At 39.0% G+C, this 24,245-nt stretch overlaps 1 protein-coding gene across 1 annotated transcript in view; it reads left to right on the top strand.

Moving 5' to 3' along the window:
* ABCB4 (ATP binding cassette subfamily B member 4) overlaps positions 1 to 24,245 on the top strand; it is a 71,791-nt gene that overhangs the window by 4,464 nt on the left and 43,082 nt on the right. The window contains exons 3-12 of the mRNA XM_060107461.1: positions 3,642 to 3,792; positions 9,505 to 9,562; positions 11,317 to 11,508; positions 12,962 to 13,133; positions 14,770 to 14,894; positions 17,451 to 17,622; positions 20,174 to 20,287; positions 21,343 to 21,453; positions 21,676 to 21,801; positions 24,000 to 24,203. Coding sequence (XP_059963444.1) covers positions 3,642 to 3,792; positions 9,505 to 9,562; positions 11,317 to 11,508; positions 12,962 to 13,133; positions 14,770 to 14,894; positions 17,451 to 17,622; positions 20,174 to 20,287; positions 21,343 to 21,453; positions 21,676 to 21,801; positions 24,000 to 24,203 — 1,425 coding nt within the window. The remainder of the gene's footprint in view (positions 1 to 3,641; positions 3,793 to 9,504; positions 9,563 to 11,316; positions 11,509 to 12,961; positions 13,134 to 14,769; positions 14,895 to 17,450; positions 17,623 to 20,173; positions 20,288 to 21,342; positions 21,454 to 21,675; positions 21,802 to 23,999; positions 24,204 to 24,245) is intronic.

The following is a 24,245-nucleotide window of genomic DNA, read 5'->3' as shown; positions in this document are numbered from 1 at the left end:
CCGGCAGCAATAGGTTTTCCCTGCTGCACCTGTGCTGTCCTGGATTGGCTCATCGTAGTTAATGGCCCACATTCTCAATACGGATGATAAAAGAGGTAGGGATAGGCTGGCCGTGAGAGCAGCGCTAACTGGTGTACTGGGAAATCGAAAATAGGACTTGTGTTCGTAGCAGCATACAAACCAACCAATTTCAGGAAAATGCATCTCAGCACTTGTTTCACAATAAAACCCAAATTTAGTTTAAAATAAGCTTGCATATAAAGAGATTGTTAACTACAGAAAATTGTAAATGATTAAGAAATTTATTATGTTCACGTTGGCTTCCAGGAAAATTGATTAAATATGGAGTTACTATTACGGACTCAGATATGTTTACAACAAGTCTCAGTGGTTTTCTGCTGGTCCAAGGCAAGCCAGCATACTTTTGGAAGAAGTCGAATCTGTTTTTCATTTGTAATATGTCTTAGAGAGGGGACCCATGAAAGTGTTTGCCCACTGTTGGTGAATATGATGTGTTTCAAACTATGACGGCCATTTTTTGATAGCAGAGATGTTGGTATTAAGCGGCATGTCAGCTGAAACCTCCAACTTATTAAGGAAAGGATGAGAGGACACCAAAACGTCCACACTCTGGAGCATTGCTGCATTCGTCTCATGTCGCCATAAAGCCCCTGTTCATTCTCTTCTCCCTTACGCTTGTGATGTTTTTGTTTAAAAGTCTCAGTAAGGGTAACATTTTTTCAATTTAGTACTTTAGAGAATAAATTGTCTGTGAAACTAAATCTGGTTTTAATGCATAGGTTTTATTTTTATTTATTTATTCATTTATTTTTATCTATTTTTGGCTGCGTTGGATCTTCGTTGCTGCGCATGGGCTTTCTCTAGTTGCTGCGAGTGGGGGCTACTTACTCTTCATTGGGGTGGCTTCTCTTGTTGTGGAGCACAGGCTCTAGGCGCGTGAGCTTCAGTACTTGTGACTCGCGGGCTCTAGAGCGCAGGCTCAGTAGTTGTGGTGCACAGGCTTAGTTGCCCTGCGGCATGTGGGATCTTCCTGTGTCCCCTGCATTGGCAGGCAGATTCTTAACCACTGTGCCACCAGGGAAATCCAGTGCACAAGTTTTAAATCTGCCTCCTAGAGAAAACAAAATGTCACTAACCTTAAAGTAGAAACAGTCATTTGAATCTAAAAGTTTAACCTTAAGTTAAATTTAAGTGTAATCTTTTTCACCCTCTGCATAGATTTTTTTGCTGTTGTTCTGCTAGAGGTTCAGGACAAAACTGTTTTTTAATAGGAGTTAGAATGCATTCTTTTGTTGAAAAATCACTGAAAACAGGTCTAGGTTTACTTAGGGTGTATTGCTGTGAAATTCATGGAGTTTTAAATTGAAGCTTGGGGACAAAGTTTTATTTAATTAATATGAAAAACTTTTAAAATTGAGGTACAATTAACATATTACATGATATGAGTTTCAGATGTACCATGAAAAGCACTTAAAACATTCCTCAGTTTCACATAAATGTTCACTAAAGGAACGTTATATGACAACCTGCTCCTGTGCTTGAACTGTGGCCCATAGACCCGGGTGCTCTATCTCCCTTCCCCAGGAGCCATAAAACGAACCTTGGGGACACTGGTCCCTTTTGTAGCAGTTTTAGGGGCCCTTCCCCACTTGTCCTTGACTTTACCTGCTCCCCTTGTTCCATTCCAGGCCCCACCTGGCTTCTGACCCTTTGTCTCTTTCAGCACTCTTGCTTGCCCTACGTGCTTGATGATGGAATGTGGTCTCCCAGACTGAACCCTTGGAACTCTTTGAGAACAGTTTGCACACACACCCCTCACTCCCCACCTTGTGCTTTTGACCTCAGGGTGCCCCTGCATAGTGACCCCGTCTGACTCAGCCTGCACTCTCAGGGATCCCACTCCACCAAGCCTGCCTCATCATCCATTCTCCTGATTACTGATCCTTGTCCCCCAAAGGGGGTGGGGTGAGGGAAATGGGCAGAAGGAAAGGTTAAAAAGACAAGAAAGATGCAAGGGAGAGAGAGGAAGGTATAGAAATGGAAAACTTATAGACGGAAGATGTAGTCCAGAAGGCAGAGGAGGAAAGAAGAACAAAGAGAGAGCCATAGTTCAGTCAATCGGAAATGGTGAGAAAAAGTGAGAAATTGGAGAGGACTAACAAAGATGGCGGGGGACAAAGTGTTTTGGAGTATTATGACACTGATTGGCTGGTTAGTTCTTGGGTGTTGTGCACTTCACTGTAACAACTGGTATCACCCCTCTCCTCTATAGGTGGTACTAAGTCCAAGATTGTTGGTGTGGCCCACCAGGCCTTTTAGACCTTTCTCTAGTATCGTCTTCCTCGCTTTGTACTGTGCACTCAGGAATTCCACTGTGTGGAGTCACCTGAGCGCTCGTGTGGTTTCTAGTTCCCCTGCTGTTCTAAGCCTCAACATCCTCCACTTCCTCTGCACTCCCCATTTCTTCTTCAGCTAATTCCCCCTTACCTTTCAAGATTCTACAATGAGCGTCATCTCCATGAGCAAGACTTCCCTAAAGCACACACTCAAGCATTCCTTAATGTTTGTTGCACTTCACTGTGGAGCTGCCTTCTAAAAGCTAACTTAAACCTCTTAAAGGGATCTTATCGTCAAAACCCAGAGGATCTGTTCCCCCCAACCCCTTTATAATTCTCCCTTTGAACTATTCTGCATGTCTTTCTTTTTAATTTTTTTTTATTTATTTTTGGCTGCGTTGGGTCTTCGTTGCTGCGCACGGGCTTTCTCTAGTTGCGGTGAGCGGGGGTTACTCTTTGTTGCAGTGCGTGGGCTTCTCAGTGTGGTGGCTTCCCTTGTTGCAGAGCACGGGCTTCAGTAGTTGTGGCACATGGGCTCAGTAGTTGTGGCGCATGGGCTTAGTTGCTCCGTGGCATGTGGGATCTTCCCAGACCGGGGCTTGAACCCATGTCCCCGACATTGGCAGGCAGATTCTTAACCACTATGCCACCGGGGAAGCCCTGAATGTCTTTTTAAAGGACATGTTATGTGTGTGTATGTAAATGATGTCTACCCCTAGCTGCTCTTAATTCACTACCTCAGGAGCTCTGGAAAATCAAACAATATTTCTTTTTTTTTTTTTTTTTCTCGATACGCGGGCCTCTCACTGTTGTGGCCTCTCCCATTGCGGAGCACAGGCTCCGGACGCGCAGGCTCAGGGGCCATGGCTTATGGGCCCAGCCGCTCCGCGGCATGTGGGATCTTCCCGGACTGGGGCACAAACCCGTGTCCCCTGCATCGGCAGGCAGACTCTCAACCACTGCGCCACCAGGGAAGCCCCCAAACAATATTTCTTAATGGAACCAAACCTTCGTCCCTTCTGATTATATTGCACTTATCCAAATAAGATAGTGATTAAATGGAGTTAGATTGATTTCCTCACAGAATTCAAAATAAATAGAATCATGAAATTAATCTGTCAGTGACTGGATTGAAATTCTTTCTTCCCTAATACCTTTATTTGCAACCGTTACAAAAGTAATGACATTAAATAAAAATCTGAAGAACATATCATTGTGAAAAAAGAGAAATCCTGTTACACAAGCTAAGTATTCTTATCTTTTCTTTTCTTTTTTCTTTTTTAGTTTCGATATTCTGATTGGCAGGATAAATTATTTATGTCCTTTGGCACTATCATGGCCATAACTCATGGGTCAGGTCTCCCCCTCATGATGATAGTATTTGGAGAAATGACTGACAGATTTGTTAATATTGGAGGAAACTTCTCCTTTCCAGGTAAGCATTTCTCTATTTAAAAAATATATATGTATTATATATATATATATATATATATATATATGTTTAACTGAGTGGAAGAATAGAAATTGATTTTTCTGTTCATCATCTGCTTGCTTCATGGTTCGGACATCTGGGTGACTCCAGATATCACAGAAGGGGTTGTAACATTCTCAGAAAACTTCCTCAAATACTCATTTAAATTTCAACCAATAGGTGTATGCTATTTGATTTTAAATATAGAATAAGGAAATACCCATCTCCAGAAAGTTTTGCATTTAAATAAAGTAAGGAAGTCAGTCTACGTGAGGACGGTGGAACTATAACAGAGTATGTCTGTGCAGTGTCCATCCCATTAGTGATTACTGATGAGCTTCAGAATACATGTTTGCGTGGTGGTACTTCTTAGCTATGCTCAGCTTGTAGGTCTGTTTCTGGTTTTGTTTTTTTATCTTCCCCCATCCTTTTTGCTAAAATTAGGCCCACTTTCTGTCTCTAAGTTTTGGATCAACGAGGTTGACTGTTACTTGATAGAATGCTAAAGACTGAATGGACTCGATGTGAGAATGATGTGCTTTGAAACTCACTCAAAGGACTATAATTACTGAAGAGCCAAAGGAGTCCCATACGTTAATGTCATCTGTGTGAGAGGCAGTGTCAACAGCATTGGAGTGTGGTTTCAATGGACAAAGTTATTTTCATATTAGCCAGATTTAACATTGAAAGGAAGATGTTCATGCTTTCTATGAAGCATGATAGCTCAGTTCCTCCCAAGAGACCTGTGAGCACTAGGCTGGAGAAGACCGAGTGAAGCTTTACTGGCACACAGATGGTGGAATAGAAGGAAGACAACTGATAAAGGAAAGGCAGCTTTCATAGTAAAGATATCTGAGAAAAAGTGGACTCTATAATTTAGATGACACTCAGTAAGAGTTTTCAGTGTTCACGGATTGAGAACTACATATTTGCTTAGCATTGTAGGGCTTAATTGTAATTACCTAAGAGAACATGATTGCTTAATTTATACAACAGGAAAAAAAGCTGTACTTTACATAAATATTGATGAATATTAATGCCTTTTAGAAGTCTAGTAAAAGCATCCTTCAAAAGTTAAATCAATCTCCTACAAAAATAGTTTATTTCCTCTCCAGTACTATTGTCTCTGAGAAGAACCTCTTTATAATAAAAATAACACCAATAATAGTAACCTTTCATTGTGTGTATCATGTGCTAGGTCTTATTTCACTTAAGCCTCACAAGAACCGTCCCACAGAGTAGGTAATATTTTCTGTGACACATGAAGACACTGAGGCTTGTCCAAATTATACAGTATTAGGGCAGAATTCAAACCCAGGTCTTTCTGCTATCCCAGCCGTGCTCATGACCATATACATTATACTGCCAATGTAAATAACTTTCTCCTTTAAAAAAATATGTTTGGGAAAGTTTTAAATGGATGACTTGTTCTTGACCAGTGGCCAAAACTTCAACACAAACACCATAAAGGTAAAATTGGAGTACGATAGGATAGTTTAAAAAGCCTTCAAGGAAATGAGGAATTTTCTATTTGTTTTCCTTTTACTTCTTATAAGATCTATAGATCTATAAGACACACACACACACATACAGGAGGATGATGCCTATATTCGAACGCATCAATAAAAAATTGGTTTCAACTCAGGATTTTAAAAAATCAGATTAACGAATGAGTGGATAAACAAAATGTGTTATATACATACAAGGGAATATTATTCAGCCTTAATAAGGAAGTTCGGACACCTGCTACCACATGGTTGAACCTTGAGGACATTATGCTAAGTGAAAAAAGCCTGTCACAAAAAGACAATTATTGTATTATTCCACTTATATGAGGTGTCTATAGTAGCCAAATTCACAGAAACAGAAAGTAAGATAGTGGTAGCAGGCTTGGGGGAGGAGAAAATGGGGAGTTGTTGTTTAATGGGCATAGTTTCAGTTGGGGGAAGATGAAAAATTTCTGGAGATTGATTGTACAACAGCATGAATATATTTAATACTACTTAACTATACACTTAAAATGGTTAAGATGGTTTTGTGTATATTATCACAATTAAATTTTTTTAAAAATCTGATGCAGTGCTCTTATCACAGGAGAGTTGGCATTTGGTTCGGTTTTATTCGGCCTATTTTTGGTTTTGCTAACACCAGAGTAATTCCACAACTTTCTTATTTGGAACAGTTTGCTTATCTTTTCTGTGTTTCTAATTATGCAACCATATCGCTTTGAAGCTGGAATGGCAGACAGGTGCCATGTACTGTGCCCAGGGCTAAATTCAAGGTCTCTCTGGGGACTGGCACGAGCAAGTCACTTACAGACCTGTAATAGCTGGAGTGATAAACTCACCCGAGTTGCCAACTTAGTTTCAGTGGCCTCCAAATTAAATGACACTTGGTCCTCTATAGCCACATTTGTCATTAGGCATATTAGCTGTCTTGGAGGGTTTGGAATGGGAAGTCCCTCAAATGTTATTAATTCCAATGTCCACTCTTTAGTAGTGTGTACAAATAATATTCCCGTGCCTCTTTGGAGAAGATGAAGTTGTTATATTTCATACTCAGAGAGCTCATTGGTATGTTTACATTTGTAGAGTTTAGCAAAAATCCTGGGGATTGAGAGTAGATAGAGTATTCAGCTGTACTTGGCTGAGCTCGCTAGCTCATCTCATAGAGATGATGTTTATTTAGAGTCTATTCTTTAGAATCGCTGGATTCTTGGCCAGCTAGACTAAATGGGAGCCAAATGAGAAGGGAATGTTAGAAGAAAAAAAGGTTTAATTACAAGAGGGCCTGACGGTGACTTACTGTGAACAGAGCCCATCCTTGTCAACAGAATAAAGGCTCCGTGACAAGGTTGTTCCCTCACAATGACTCAATTGCACAGAAACTATGCATAAAACATTCCTCATCCAAACCTTAAGAATGAAGTCATAGGAAACAGTTTTTCTGCAGAGTATTAGGAACCTGATATTTTATGCCAGGTCTACGTGACTGTAATAATGTAGGAGATTCTGTGGAGAAATCAATATACCCTGCGTGCCCTTGCATTGCCACATAGATGAGAGGAAAAGGCAGTTTTGAGCCCCAGTTACCTTAGTTAATTACCCACACTGCCAAAGCTGCCTGAACATGCACCAACTCTGTCCTGTGCTGAGTGTTTCTATATAATAAAAGAAGTCCTAGGCAGAATCAAGGAAGGCAGACACTGATTTACTTTGAGACTCAAAGTGACCTTATGTAATGTCTCCCCATGTAATCCTTAAGGTACCCATTTATTATTTAGGCCCCTACCAGCTTATGACTTTGGGCAAATTACTTAACCTCTATAATCCCTACTGTTCTCACCTTTGAAAGGTAGACTTACTGATAGAATTCAGTGAGACAATTTATGTCAAGTGTCTGGAGCATAAATATTGGGGGAAAACTAGCTGTAAGAACTTGGAAATGAAACAACCACTCTAAGATTCTGTTTCTCCATCTATAAAATGGATGAATTATATGGGAGCTCTCTAAAATGAATAGGCGGCTTCTAGAATTCCCCATTTCCTCATTATGGGAGGCCTTCAGGCGGACTAGAGTAGGAGTTCTCCATCCTGGAGCATTAGAATCAGTTGGGGACACTTTTTAGAATTATGATCTAGACTCAGCCAGAGGTTCTGATTCAGCTGGTCTTGGATGGAGCCTGGGCATCTACATTTTTTCACGCTCCCCACGGGATTCTAACAGGCAGACAGCATTGCGAAGCATTCAGCCACATAACTACTTAAAGACTGTTTAGGAGACTGAAGCCTAATAGGTTGCATCAGAGAAGACCAGGTCGAGGCCTTTTCCAGAACTAATTCCATGAGATTTCCAGGTCTAGAATTCCAGATTTCGTTCCATGACTCTTCCAGGAACGAGACGTCAACACATGTTTGCCTCACCTTTGTCGTCAGGCAGCAGAAACTCTTGGTTTCCTGAGGGCTTTTGGGGCTCCTACGGTTACTAACCCAGAATTAGATTGCCATTCTTGGCCTGGGACTCTGAGAAAGGAGCAGGTCAAACTTGGAATGTTTGTAGATTCTTATTTCCTCGGAGGGAGGGTCAATCTGAGTTGTAATATTGGTGTTGGAGGAGAGTAAAACTCATTTTAGGATTTCACCTGATTTCTACATTCAGGGGGAAAAAATAGCCAGGTACACATATATTTGCAGGTTTCCTGTGGTTTTGAACAATGGTTTCTACAAATACCACAGCTTTAGGATAGCTTGTCTGCCTCTAATTCGAAACACGGTTCCAATGTGGCATATCAAAGGTGTCAGATTTATGAACTCAGGAAGGAAATGAGCATGCAAAACTGAACGGCTAAGAACAGAAGTAAAATACGGTCTGATTCCTCAAGGATCTAGTAACTGATAAAGAGCTAGCAGAAACCCTTCACTATGAACATCCGTAGAAAGAACAATCCTGAGGGAAAAATTATGCCACCGTCAGGGACACATGCCTGAAATAAATTTCTACCTTATTTTCCTTTGGAGGAAGATAAGAATGATAACACAGCACCCAGAAAACATGATCTAAGTCTAGAACAAAGACTAGTTTCTCTCCTAGCATCATGGTAAATGGGAAATGCCTACCCTGGTGTGTTTTCTCATCAATGCTGTGGTGACATTTTATCCTATTATTTTGTGAATGCAATAGATGTGGGCTGCTTTCTTTTTATTTTTTCACTTTGTGTTTTTGAAAAAGTGAATATAAGTCATTACCACATGAATCAATCACTGTAGTATAGTGTCAGGAGCTGTATGGTATAGTGTTAGGACTCTCAGCCTACTTGCTAGCTGTGTGACTTTGGGTAAGTTACTTTATCTCCTTGTGCTTCAGTTTCTTCATCTGTAAAATGGGAATTTATGAAATAGTCCTACCTCATAGAGTTGCTGTGAAACTTAAACGAAGTAATGCATGTAAAGTGTTCAGAACAATGCCTGGCATATAATAAATGCTCAATAAATCCTAGCTATTACGAAAACATGTAAACCAGAAAAGGCACGTGGACATTTTTATCAAGTTAGTTCAAATTAAAAGACAATTTCCTTCCAGTTAATACTGCTTTAAAAATACCAAAATACAGGACTGCTGATAACCAGGACAGGGAATGCAGGATGGTGACTGATTGCCAGTGACCCACTGACTTGTCTTTGAGCAACTCAGCTATCTTTCTTTTCTTTAACTTTTCTTCCTTTGCAATGAATGTAATTCAGCCTTTCTATTAACTTACGTCGTGAGGAAGCATGTAAGGGAAACACACACACATATAGTAAAGTAAAATCAAAAGAAGCAAGTATCTGGAAAGTGCTTTGCGCCTCTAAGAAAAAAGTGCCCCTTAAATCTTGTGTTTTCTATGTGGACCATTTCTTTTTTCCTCCTCTGCCTTCTGTATGCCCTTCATCAGCTCCTCTCTGCTGCCTTAGGAAGCTGCTTTGCTTAAAGGCCCAAGACCTCTAGGAAGGGGGCTGAACATGGGAGGGCTTAACTTCCCCCAACTGGACCCTAAATGCACCTAAACCCTTGGGCCCTTTACATGAGTCAAATGAAAAGAGTGACTTGAGAGTGAAAAGGAAAGAGAAAAAAGATTTTTAAAGCCTGGCAGTGCCTTTCAAAAATGTCTTATTTTTGTTTTGTTTTGTTTTTATTTAGTGAATTTTTCCTTGTTAATGCTAAATCCAGCCAGAATTCTGGAAGAAGAAATGACTAGGTAATTGGCTAATATATGTATATATACATATGTACTTCTTTATGGTGTACTTTTAAAAGCATTTTATTTGAAAATAATTTCAAACTTACGAATAGTTTTAAGAATGTACGAAGAGTCCCTATATACGCTTTACCTTTTGTTAGACTCTTTAACCTATTGTTTTCATTTATTCCCCCTCCCCTGCCATTTAAATAAGCTGCGCAGAGTATGACCCTTTACTCATAAGTTCTTCAGCATGGTTCCTAAGAATAGGACATTCTCTTTACAACCATAGTACAGTTATCAACCTCAGTACATCTAATATTGATACAATACTTTAATCCAGTCTACCACCTGTATTCCAGTTTGGTCCGTTGATCCAGTAATGTCATTTATGGCGTTTTTCCCCTCATTCAGCCTTCTTCGTAGAAATCCCAAAAGCCTGTCACATAATGTTTGTATGTTTCCTTATCAATTAATGCTGCTGACGTAAATGAGTACTGTCTGTTTGCCATAGCAGGCCTGAAAGGCTTCTATCTGGAAACAGTTTGTAAAATGATGTAGAAAATATATTTGAGAATATTGAAATTGAATTTATTACTTTTAAAGGTAGTAACTTTGGGGACTTCCCTCATGGTCCTGTGGTTAAGACTCTGCACTTCCAATGCAGGGGGCACAATTTCCATCCCTGGTAGAGGAACTAAGATGCCACATGCTGCGGGGCGTGCCCAAAAAAATAAAAATAAATTAATTAAATTAAAAAAAATAAAGACACTAACTTTCCTCTAATTTAGTTAAGACTTAACTCCAAATTGGTTTGAATTCATGACAATTTAGCTTTCTATCTTTTTTTTTTTTCTTTTTTTGTGGTACATGGGCCTCTCACTGTTGCGGCCTCTCCGGTTGCGGAGCACAGGCTCCAGACGCGCAGGCTCAGCGGCCATGGCTCACGGGCCCAGCCGCTCCGTGGCATGTGGGATCTTCCCGGACCGGGGCATGAACCTGTGTCCCCTACATCAGCAGGCGGACTCTCAACCACTGCGCCACCAGGGCACCCCGCGTTCTATCTTTAAAACACCTTTCAACTTCTGCCAGTTAGGAAGAGGGTTTTTTGTCCTTTGTGTAAACAATACGGGAAAACTTATACTAAGAACCATTTTGCATGCTCAGTCTGTTTAGTCCTGTATTTGCAATGTGGTGCACTTTTTAAGTACAGTAAGATATGCAAGTCTAGAATATGAATTGTGAAAGAGTCAAATTGTGTTTAAAATTGTCAATATCAGTTTAAAAATGGTTCATGAATACCATTATATTTTTGCAGTTAACCACAAAAATTTATTTTACCTTTGCCTGATAATTCAAGTGGATAGATTTGCCATTATCCTCTTACAATTTTTTTTTTTTTTTTTTTTTTTTTTGTGGTACCCGGGCCTCTCACTGCTGTGGCCTCTCCCGTTGCGGAGCACAGGCTCCGGACGCGCAGGCTCAGCGGCCATGGCTCACGGGCCCAGCCGCTCTGCGGCATGTGGGATCTTCCCGGACCAGGGCACGAACCCGCGTCCCCTGAATCGGCAGGCGGACCCTCAACCACTGCGCCACCAGGGAAGCCTTATCCTCTTATAATTTAAGAAAAGAGAAAAAAATTAATGTGTTTGTTACAATGTCCTACACGGTCTTTGCGATCTGTCTGTAAATTTACTAATTCCCAGTTCTGAATATTTCTCCCCAAAGAGATAAAGACTATATTTAAAAGAAACTTTTGAATTATTTTCCAGGTATGCATATTATTATTCCGGATTAGGTGCTGGAGTTCTTGTTGCTGCCTATATTCAAGTTTCATTTTGGACTTTGGCAGCTGGCCGACAGATTAAGAAAATTAGGCAAGAGTTTTTTCATGCTGTTCTACGACAGGAAATAGGCTGGTTTGACGTCAGTGACACCACTGAACTCAGTACTCGGCTAACAGAGTAAGTATATTGTTAACACCACACTTTCATAAAGAAATTAACTGCGGGCCTCCCTGGTGGCGCAGTGGTTGAGAGTCCGCCTGCCGATGCAGGGGACGCGGGTTCGTGCCCCGATCCCGGAGGATCCCACATGCCGCGGAGCGGCTGGGCCCGCGAGCCATGGCCGCGGGGCCTGTGTGTCCGGAGCCTGTGCTCCGCAACGGGAGGGGCCACAGCAGTGAGAGGCCCGCGTACAGCAAAAAAAAAAAAAAAAAAAAAAAAGAAATTAACTGCTAAGTATGTGAAAATTTGTCAAAGGAAGATTTTAAATGAAAATAATTTTTTTTCCTAGATTAAGCATTTGGTGCATATTGGGAATAGATCATCTGATAGCCGTCTTGAGCAATTACAGCCTATGCTGCAGTGTATTTTCCTTATCTGTTAGCTTTTTTTGCCTTAGTTATGTAGTAGGCGTATTTGAGGAATGAGCTTACATCCTCTACTTGTTTATCTCTCAAGTAGTTAAACAGATATTTATCACAGGCCTGACAGATATTAAGAGGGCCCTCAAGATGGATGAATGAGTGAATCAATGATTGAATGAATTCACAAAGAGATTTGTCTTAGTACTTGTTGACTCTTCACTTATTCAACAAATATTTGCGGGCCTATTATGTGCCAAACAGTGTTCTAGATGTTTGTGATATACCAATGAATGAGACAAAGATCTCCATCCTATGGCTTCCCTATGGCATCCTATGGCTTCGTAATGCAAAAAACAAACAAATAAACAAAACAAACAAACAAACAAAAAAGGTCTCCATCCTCTTGTTGCTTACATTCCAGCAGGGGGACATAGATGATAAGCTTTTTCTGACTGGAGGTCCTGGCAAGAGGGTAGTGAGCATATGAGGTCCAAGAGGAGGGAAGATCAGAGCATGTAGGGCCTGGCTGGCCTCAGCTTTGCCACTGGGCGTTGTTTTTTTTTTTTTTTTTGGCGCCACCAGGGAAGCCCGCCACTGGGCATTTTTGATCTGAGGAGTAGCATGTTCAGATTTCCATTTTCAAAGGATCACACTGGCTGCTGTATTGAGAATAGAGTGGGTTGAAAATATCATCAAGGGTAGAAGCAAGGAGCCCTTCCCTATTCCTGTTGCAATGCCCTTCCTAGCTCCTGCTTTGAAACAGATTGACTCATACGTTCAAAATGCTAATGTTTCTCTAACGGGATTAACTAATTGAATAGCATCAACTTTTAATGATATTAACTTCTTAGGAGCATGAACTAATCCTGAATTTCTTCCTTTGTACGGTATTTAGGTGGGGAAAAATGTCACTCAAGAGGCTAAGACTGTGAAAGAGGCTTGCAGGAGTCTGAACGAGTGTTGCCTGTCTCTGTGTTTGTTAGATGTCTGCTTCACCTTTCTGACTGAAGACCTCCTGCCTGTAACCACTTAGGTGTGATCTTTTTTAGTGACATCTCCAAAATCAGTGAAGGAATTGGTGACAAGGTTGGAATGTTCTTTCAAGCAATAGCCACGTTTTTTGCAGGATTCATAGTGGGGTTTCTCAGAGGATGGAAGCTCACCCTTGTGATAATGGCCATCAGCCCTATCCTGGGACTCTCTACAGCTGTTTGGGCAAAGGTATGTAAGATGTGGGCATTTCCATGTGTGTTAACCCCCGCAGACAGAGTTATTTTCAATATGCAGGATTCTGGTACTTGTGCAGATCCATGTTAAATGTCATTTGAAATCATATCCATGGTTTCAGTTTAAAATTTAGGAGCATATTGTTAATCTGGTGCTCTAATAAGGAAGATTGTTTTTAATGTGATGCAAAATGTCACAGTTATTACCTCAGTTACATTTTGTTTTTGGAACTGTTACTACTTTAGGTAAATCTTCTGGCATACTAATTTAAATTACATAAATGGTCATGTCCTTATTTCAGGAAACATAATTTAAAAATATGACATTCCTTCAAACTATTGCATGAATATAAAACATTTAAATAAGTTTAGATTTGTCCAATGTATTTTTAATTGTTACCTGTGACAGTTAAATGGCACTCTGACAATTTTGCCTTGCAGTAAAATCCACAAAACCTGTTCTATTTCAACCAACACTCTAGAGTTGAGAAACTTCACTGGCAATTTTTGCTCATTCTGGGGTTGATGATTTACTTAGTAGACTCTGGCATCTCTTTTGTTTCGATTCTTCCTTTACTGTTCTCCTGCAACATCTTGTTTAGCCATCTTATTCAGTAGAATACCCGTGAGTAGGTCTGGAAGTATGGTTTTCAAAGTGATTAAAAATAGTGACATAAAAAAAAAAAGGATGGTGAATCCTTTCCAAGCAGTAAGGTTTTATTTTAGTTTATTTTGCAATTAACAGAGAACAAACAGTAGTAGATACAGAACTGGACACTATTCCCAAAAACACTATCTAGAGAATTATGTGTGGATTCCCTTTTGCTGACTCTGTTACCGAATCAAGTCTGGCTGCTGCTCGCTGCTTAAAAAAAATCAACACTTGCAAAAGTTGGTAGAAAGGAAAGTTACTTTTAATCAGAATGCTGGCAGTCTGGGGAGATGGTGGACTCGGTGTCCCCCAAAAACCATCTCTGAAGATTCTGTTCAGTCATGAAAGCTTTTCAATGGAAAAGGGGCAGTAACCTCAGTTAATTGTTGAGATGGGGGTCAGAATCATCGCCCTCCTCCACGGCGTGCAGGCTTGTGTGCAGGCTTGTTGACCTCTTGTGATCTTTCTTTAGATGTTATCTTGTTCACACAGTTTGTTCACGAGATTATTGAAGGGGAAGCTAGGGAAAAGATCTGGTCATCTGCTAATTACTTATTCTGCATTTCTACATCTTTGATCTATGGAAAGACCAACAAGTTAGGCAAAGTATTGTGTGATCAAAAGATCTGAAAGGTGTGCTAGGGCCGGAGATGAGTAGAGCATGGGGGCGCCTGGTTTAAGGTTAGTGACAAGACCAAGGGGCCTCCTGTAGAGAGCTCTTTCCTGCAAAGGGTGCTTTCCTGCCAAAAGCTGCTTAGGACTCCCCTTGAGGAGCATATCACCAGGGCGGATCAAATCCGCCCCTTGTAGGGAGTGGAAGCAGCCGTTGGGTTGGATACAGTGAGTGTGGTTTGCTTCATATCTACAATGTTTGATAAAGGACAGGGTTTGGGGAGAAAAAGTAAGTGAAAGAGTTGGTCAGACTGTCTTTTCACATTTTCCCCCATACAGAAGGCATGAATGTTTCTCTTTTTTCCAGATACTCTCAGCATTTAGTGACAAAGAACTAGCTGCATATGCAAAAGCAGGTGCTGTGGCAGAAGAGGCTCTGGGGGCCATCAGGACTGTGATAGCTTTTGGGGGCCAGAACAGAGAGCTGAAAAGGTCAGAAAGGTTCTTTGTCCACTAGTTCAAAGAACCGACTTTTACATTTTGTTACTTATTCTTTTGCGATATGTGTCTACTGCTTTCCTTTACCTAATATTAACCCCTCACCCACAAAATATAGGCACCCTTTACTGATGGCTAGAGTTTAACATCAGACCTTACAGCAGAGTTCTGACCTTTTTATGTTCCATGGACTTCTTTGGCAGTCTGTTGTAAGCCCCACCCACAACTCTTTGAAAGAGAAATTCTCTGGAAATTCTCCAGCCTTAAAAGCAAAGGTTCCAGGGCTTCCCTGGTGGCGCAGTGGTTGAGAATCCGCCTACCGATGCAGGGGACACGGGTTCGTGCCCCGGTCTGGGAGGATCCCACGTGCCGCGGAGTGGCTGGGCTCGTGAGCCATGGCCGCTGAGCCTGTGCGTCCGGAGCCTGTGCTCTGCAACGGGAGAGGCCACGTCAGTGAGAGGCCTGTGTATAGCAAAGGAAAAAAAAAAAAAAAAAAAAAAAGCAAAGGTTCCTTACTCCCCTCTTTTTCATTTTCTATTTTTCTGTTCCTTAAGCCCTCTTCAAAGCCAGCCTGTGCCTGGTCCTCTAACTCTTCCTTTTTCTCTCTCACTACTGCTTCCTGTACACAGTAGCCCACACACCTCAGGCTGAGTGTAATCAGTGCCTCTCCATTAGCAGCAGTAAGCGAGCCGCCTCAGCGAAGGTCATTACAGCACGTCCACCACTGCCCCTGGAGCCCCGTGTCACGTTGGGGCTGACGTGCCCGCACCTTGCGGCCGGGCCACCTGGGACTAAGCACAGTGCTGGGCATGGCAAGCTGGCTGTCTCCTCAGGGACGCAGCTCAGCTAAATGTATACATCGTCCAACACTGAGGAAACAGCACTGGAGAGTAAGGTGCTTTAAGTAATTGAAAGACATAATTTTTGGTGGCAACGTACATTTTTAAAAAATGAACAAATTCTCAACATCTTATTTGGTTAAACGGAAAAAGATATGTTGTTTGTCTTTTGTTAGAAATAGAAACGCTCTGATGTATGTGGTATTTTCTCTAAAGTCTCATTGTATCTCAGTGGATTTTTTTTTCTGATTTTAGGGAGCCAAAATCAAAATTTATAGACTTTTTGCATCTAGCATGGAAGGCTTAACTGAAATTGATGGAAAAAAATGTTGTTATTTGACAGAACCATTCTAGACATTTATACCTTTATGTCAAATCCTAGAAGGCAGTAATATGAATTTTAATTAATATTCAAAAATATGACAATAATAGAATGGGCGATATTTAGGAAGACATTAAATTCTAAAACAATAATAATAGGAATAGGAATTATCAGGGTTTGCCAACTCTATGCCAGCACTGTACTAACAACTTTCTATCATTATCTGTCAACCTTATAATTGTCTTGCAAGGTAGGCATTAGTAACTCCATTTTATAATGCCATTTACAGCAACATGGATGGACCTAGAGCTTATCATCCTAAGTGAAGTAAGCCAGACAGTGAAAGACAAACATCATATGATATCGATTATGTGTGGATTTAAAAAAAATGATACATGTGAACTTATTTACAAAAGAGAAAGAGACTCACAGACATAGAAAACAAACTTATGGTTACCAAAGGCAAAAGGGAGGGGAGGGATAAATTAGGAGTTTAGGAATAACATATACATACTACTATATATAAAATAGATAACCAACAAGGACCTACTGTATAGCACAGGGAACTATACTCAATATCTTGTAATAATCTATAAGGTAAAAGAATCTCAAAAAATATATATATATATATATGTATGTATAACTGAATCACTTTGCTGTACACCTGAAACTGACACAACATTGTAAATCAACTATACTTCAATTAAAAAAAGAGTAACTCCATTTTACAAGTGATGAAACTAAAATCTAGAAAAGTTGAGTAAGAGCCTGTATCCCATAAGTAGTGACCAGTTTATAACCTTGAACCCAGGCTTGACAGTTGAAGGTCAGCCTGATCAAAACCAAAACAAAACCAAAACCAAACCAAAGCAAAACAAAAAAGCAAAAGCCCAAGTATAAGTACACAAACATGTAAAATTCCTGTCCCTCACCCAATGGGGCTGTGGAAGGAGGGTTTTCTCTGGAGAAGACAAATTGGCCCGTGTTAAGAATCTGTTTTAAGAATCCCAAATAGTATTTACATTTTGGCGTCATCCCTGGTTGGCTTGGTTTCTCTTCTTCCACCTTTACCTTGACTTGAGATGCTGGCCGTGAAGGGATGGTGAGGTTCTCCCAGGGATGGGAGTTCAATCCTGGAACAGCTATGGGAACATTGGTGGGACTGGTAGGGATCAAGGGAGATGGGTCCAGGCCAGTAAAGGAAAGGCTCAGATGGGTTCTAGTCCTGGCCAATCCTGAATTGGTTGAGTTCCCAGGAAGCTGGGTCTCACCAGGGGTTTCTTACTTTTATGGCTTTGTGCCTTAAACCTCCAACTATCAAGGAGGTGAATATGGCTCAGATTATGGATTGTTTTCTTATTATCATGTTTTCCCCTCATTTTCCGGTAGGTATCAGAAACATCTAGAAAATGCCAAAAAGATTGGAATTAAAAAAGCTATTTCGGCGAACATTTCTATGGGCATTGCCTTCCTGTTAATATATGCATCATATGCGTTGGCCTTCTGGTATGCATCCGCTCTAGTTATAGCAAAAGAATACACTGTTGGAAATGCAATGACAGTAAGTTGTTTTCCTGATATTTATGGAGAATCTGAAAATGTTGTTTATCCATCTACCTTTTCTTTCATTCTCCTCCTTTTTGAAGAATAAGCCATGGTTATAGGCTTTTTTCATTCTGTAAATCTTTGCTCTGTCCTGTGGGCAGAGCTGACCTTAGAATACACAGGGCATAACATGTAGATAGACCAATTGAGAAACATATGGAGCATATAAGTTTAAAAAAATGGAATGAATTTACGAATAAACAAATATGTATTGGCGCCATCCCCATTCTGCCTTTGAGTTTCATTATATAAGAAAGTAAACATTATTATACATAGGTCATACTATGAGAGAATGTTAAATTTACATGATATAAAACATCAGCTAGGGGCTTCCCTGGTGGCGCAGTGGTTGAGAGTCTGCCTGCCGATGCAGGGGACACGGGTTCGTGCCCCGGTCCGGGAGGATCCCACGTGCCGCGGAGTGGCTGGGCCCGTGAGCCATGGCTGCTGAGCCTGCGCGTCCGGAGCCTGTGCTCCGCAACGGGAAGGGCCACGGCAGTGAGAGGCCCGCGTACCGCAGAGAAGAAGAAAAAAAAAAAAAGCTATCTAAATACAAGATGAAAACTTATTTTAGTTTCTTTTTCTTTTACAAAATGAAAATAGCTTCATTTTTTAATTATAAATATATATACTAGTTATACAAAGGATTAGAATAATTTTAAAAATTAGAAATTACTTAGAATTACTTATGATCTAATAATCCATATATACTTACTGATAACTTTTGGTGTATATCTTCCAGATTATTTTCTGTATGTGGATTTTTTTTCCTTTCAAAACTGGGATTGTATTTTGCATACCTTTCTGTAAACGTTTTATAAACTAGCAATGTATTGTGACCTTCTTTCCATGTCAGTGACGGTCAGGGCAACAGGTAACCATTCAACTAGCCATGTTTTATTTTATTTTGTTTTATTTTATTTTATTTATTATTATTATTTTTTTGCAGTACACGGGCCTCTCACTGTTGTGGCCCCTCCTGTTGTGGAGCACAGGCTCCGGACGCGCAGCCTCAGCGGCCATGGCTCACGGGCCCAGCCGCTCCACGGCATGTGGGATCCTCCCGGATCAGGGCACGAACCCACGTCCCCTGCATTGGCAGGCGGATTCTCAACCACTGCGCCACCAGGGAAGCCCTCAACTAGCCATGTTTTAAAACCTGCACTTCCCTATCTTTCTAAACAGAGGACACGGAGCACTATTTGACCCCTTGATGATGGCTTAGGGACATTATGAAAATTTATCATTTCAAAATGTTCTCTAGGGTGGTACCTTCAGACTACATTGACGTTTTGAGGGCTGTTTGGCTGGATGAGCTTTCGTCATTGCTGAGTCTGTTTTTTCTCCTTTTGGTCTCCTCTCTGGTTGTCAGCTCGGAAGCTCTCCACCTCTCTTTACTTCCTCATTTGCCAAATTTTATGAAGAAAGGAGATTGAATCCTGACTGCCATTCACCCTTTGTGATGAGTGTGCTCTCTCTGGCCTGGTCTCCCCGTTTGTAGTATGTAGACAGTGACTTCTCCCGAGTAGGGCTACAGAGTGATACCCGTGATGCAGGGAGCCCAGCGATGCCCTCTGCATAAAGACGGAGAACTCTAGTGCATTGACTTCATAGCATTGCTTTTGGTAGAGACCGTTTTGCTCTCTTACTGGTCTTTCTCTGTATTGTAGATAGTGGATAGATATTTGAGAGATATTTGAGTTCTGGGTATGTGAAGTGTTACTGTTACTGTCTTCTGAGAAAAGACAAACTATAAGTAGATGTTTCAGCATGCCCAGAGATAAAGGAGTAATTTCTCTTCATTTATGTTTTCTTCAGTTAACGTTTTTTGATAATCTAGATTCCTGAAGCTATAGTGTTGACTTTTCTATATCAATTTATTTTCCTAGTGAAAAAAATATAAAGGGAAATGTGTTAAGTTTGTGTGCTATAGTACAGAATAATTGTATATTAATCATTGCACACAGGTGTGATTTAGTGTTTTATAATGTGTGAGCTATTACTTTTTATATTAAAAGTCTTACCAAAATATGTATTAATACATAACATAGTACTTTTTAAGGAAAATTTCATGGGGCCAAAATCTGTTGTATCCTGAACATTCTGTGTAATTCCATGCATAGTTAGAGAAAATCATATAGGACTGAAAAATAATACTGATGGAAAATGTTTTCCTCTGGTGGCAATAGCTTCAGAATCAAGGAAATAGGTTTGAAAAATCTTTCTGACTTTGTCTAATTCCTGGAGAAGAGCAACAGATAGTTTGGCAAGCTAGACAAAAAAAAATTTTTTTTTTCAAAAAAAATACTTTTGAGATTGAAGAAACCTGTTCATGCAATAAAATGCTATAGTAACCTTGTAAATTTTGCCTTTTGCCAGAAAAATTTTAAAGGGATAAACCTAATTGTGATCCTTTGGGTAGTGTATGTTCCAAACAAATCATATTTGAGATGATGGTGGACTCCAGAATAAGACTTATAACTTTTCCTTGTGTTCTTTTTGCTCAGGTCTTTTTCTCAATCATGATCGGAGCCTTCAGCATTGGACAGGCTGCTCCCTGTATTGATGCTTTTGCCAATGCAAGAGGAGCAGCATATGCGATCTTTGCTATTATTGATCATGTGAGTCATTTATTACTTTAATGCTGAAAAATTCTTTGAGGTCTGGCTAATTAAATCTGGCTTTTGGTTAAGTGTTGTATGAAAATTTTGCCAAGTGAACAACCTCTCCTTAGTAATGAATGAAATCAAATTCCTCTTATTAATATTTCTGAAAGTTTATCTTTAAATAATCAAATAGCACTGATCTCATTTTGGGGAAGTACATCTGCACTAGTGTGTTATTATTAGAGTTCAAAGCAAAGATGTTTGTCTTCCTAGTTTTCCTCCTTTTCTCTTTCATTTTGTAGCCAGACTAAGAATATTATGATTTGTATACAGGATGAGTGGATGGAAAAATTACTGGTGGGACCAAAATTGATAGTATGCTTTGCTGTGGGTTGCCCCCTGTCAAAAAAAAAAAAAAGATCACTGCACATATGATATAATTTTGAATCAACTATATATATGCATAAGTTGTACTGACTGCAGTGAAATAAAGAAAATCATTTTGACATAAGTATGCCACTGCATTTACACAGAGAAAATGCAAACTAGGTAACTGAAATGTGATTGTTTAATCCAAGCAATTCCTATTTCATTAATCTAAGTCATGAGAAAATTGTTCAGCTTCGGCATATATACAAAATTTACATCATTCCTAAATAACTTGGCTCTAACCAATTGTTCAGTCTTCTCAACCCAGTCCATTATATTTGTTGTTTATGAATAAGCTAATTTTCACTAAATGCTGAAATACCTGGATATATCCATGATAGTATGTTTTTGTTATTGCAGCTGTAGGAATGTGCATGTTTGACCATTTAGAAAATTTATGAGGATATGCCAGAAACTTAAAGTGAAATATCATATGAAATGAAATGAATATATCCCTTATGTACTTTTCAAGAAAAGCCTATTTTCTGAGAAGGAATATTTCCTTAAACACACAAACACACACTGTCTTCAACTTGAGATGCCATTCTGGGTCCTATTTTTGGAATTTGCTGAAGCATATTCCTTAAAAATGCAATTGTTTGTCCTATGATGGAATAGTCATTGAATTTTGTTTTATTTAGAATCCTAAAATTGACAGTTTTTCAGAGAGAGGTCACAAACCAGATAACATCAAAGGGAATTTGGAGTTCAAAGATGTTCATTTCTGTTATCCAGCTCGACCTGATGTCAAGGTATTGTAAGTAATATTTATAGGAATTCCTAATTCAGACTGATTGTTTAATCATCTTAAAGAATCCGTAGTCTCTATTATTTTGATATGTATGTGCTTTTTTCCTTTTGAGATTATATTCCCTTATTTGGTACTTTTTTTCCAAATTTAAAATTGAATCAGATTACTCCCCTTTTAGGCTTTTGTTGTGAAGTGTGTTCTTTTTCTCTCTTTTCCCTCATAGATCTTAAAGGCCCTCAACTTGAAGGTAGAGAGCGGTCAGATGGTGGCCCTGGTTGGGAACAGTGGCTGTGGGAAAAGCACGGTGGTCCAGCTGATACAGAGGCTCTATGACCCCACAGAGGGCATGGTAAGTGGGAAGAGCCATGTTCTCCAAAGTGGGAAGCTGGATACCAATTAGCCCTTTGAAATTGTTTTGTTTTGTTGTTAACAAATTTGCATGTGAATCCAATTTTGGTAAAAAGACTATAGAATTGCAATGCATCTGGATAATGCATTCAAAACCTTGGGCTGTTTTAACAAAAGTATTCAAGATGATAAAAGCCAAAGAAGCTAGACAACACTCTCCTCTGTTCCAACTAAGCTTTTCATAACCTACTAAGTCACTGGAAAATAGTCATCCAAACTACTGGGAGGACTTACTAAGTTTGGTCAAAAATATTACATATAGCAATTATTAATAACCTTGTGTTCAGGATCACAAGAAATCTTAGGACAGTAGTTAAATTCATCAAAGGCAGTTGAGTTTTCTTAAATGTTGGAATATCTGAAGGGGAAAGTGGGTTAGTCTCTAAGAAGCTTCTGGGGACATGGGGAACAGTAATGGCCTAGGGAATATTTTTTTGGCCTTTAAAAATTTTGTTATAAATTCTAACTTTTTTATATTTATTGGAGTATAGTTGATTTACAATGTTGTGTTAGTTTCAGGTGTACTGCAAAGCAGAATATATTTTCTGAGAAGTAGACATTCTCTTACATAATCACAAAACAATCATCAAAATCAGTAAATTTAATATTAATACAATACGAGCCCACAGTATATATTCAAATTTCCTCAATTGCACCAACTTTTGGACGTTGAGTTTACCTGACATTGAAATGTATTATAATTCAACAATAATGAAAACAGAAGTTTACAAGTTACAAAGAAAAACAAAAAAAACCTAAAAAGGCATTGAGATAGAACAGAGATTGCAGGAATGAATAAAAAGTTTTCTAGGATATGCAAATTATTTATTTATTTACTTTAATAAAATTAACAAACCTTCTTTGAAAAATCTGATACACCAAGGAGGAACATAGGGCCATCCTCATTTCCTAAAGCAAACTCTAGGTTGGTTCAAGTGTAAACAGTTTTATTCATTTTTTAAAAAGAACATAGTAAATACTAACCATTGAGGATAAGCATTTGAAAACATCTTATTTTTTAAATTATTATTGGAGTAATACATTTTTTAAAGAAAATACATGTCAGCAGGGAAAAAAGTCTTCAGGAATTCTATAACTCAGAGATATTCACTGTTCACATTGTGATTTAGCAATTTTATTACTGCTGAAATAATAGAAAAAATGCCCAGTGGTACAGTTGACTGATTCAATTTTTCCTTAACTCTCTCCACGTAAAAATCAGTAAAACTATAATAAAAGAAAGCAATAGATTGGAACAAATAATTTATGATATATGTAGGAAAACTATTATAATCACTATTTTAGAAATTAATATGAATCTATCATAGGATATGAACATGCAAATCTTTCGAGAATAAATGTAGATTTGTAAAAAGTTTAAAGAAATGTTCAACCTCACTTATAATTGTATATGAATTAAAATAAATATAAGCTACCGCCACATACTTATTAATTAGAAAAGGCATTAAAATGATAAAAGCTAATAAATTACAATGAAGCAGATATATATTTATATATTCCTGCTAACATTGTAAATTGTTAAAAATCTTTTTAGAGGGTTGTTTATTCAACCTTTATTCAGCAAATAATAAATGCCCAACATACGCCAGTCATTGTATAAGTTAAGCAATTGTTATCGGAGAAGAAAAAATAAATCATACACTTTGGCCTGGTATTTCTGTGCTTTTACAATGATTGTCCTTCAGTGTTCCTTGAAGGAAGCCAGATATTCAGCAGGTGGGAAATGCTGAAGTAAATTATAGTATATTACATACAGTAAAACATCATAATGCCATCAAAATGATATGTAGACTAGGTAGGTAAAGGGACATTTTTATTCAGATTTAGTAATGGTAAGCAAAAATAATAGTTATGCCAAAAATGTATAACCGAATATATAATCACTTATGGAGAATAATCCATCCATAAAAAAACTGTATATGTAAGATAATAAATATCAAAAGAGAGAATACACTTTTTATTTTTAGTCTTCCACATTGCTTTATTTCCAATTCTCATTTCTAACCACTGAAATAAGTTAAATATTAGCTAAGGCTTTTTTGGTAACAAATTAGAGTCTTGATGCTTTATACATCAGAAGGTTTAAAATATTCAGTGGAAGTATTTTGTTTTTTTCAGATTACCATCGATGGGCAGGATATTAGGATGTTTAACGTAAGGTATCTGAGGGAAATAATTGGAGTGGTGAGTCAGGAGCCGGTGCTATTTTCTACCACCATTGCTGAAAATATTCGTTATGGCCGTGGAAATGTAACAATGGATGAAATAAAGAAAGCTGTCAAGGAAGCCAACGCCTATGAGTTTATCATGAAACTACCACAGGTAAAGCCTCTGTTAATGTAGTTGCCCTCGAAATGAGAATTT

This window comes from Mesoplodon densirostris, chromosome 9, assembly GCF_025265405.1.
Source record: "Mesoplodon densirostris isolate mMesDen1 chromosome 9, mMesDen1 primary haplotype, whole genome shotgun sequence".
Classification (NCBI taxonomy): domain Eukaryota; kingdom Metazoa; phylum Chordata; class Mammalia; order Artiodactyla; family Ziphiidae; genus Mesoplodon; species Mesoplodon densirostris.
This window is presented reverse-complemented; position numbering and strand designations above follow the sequence as displayed.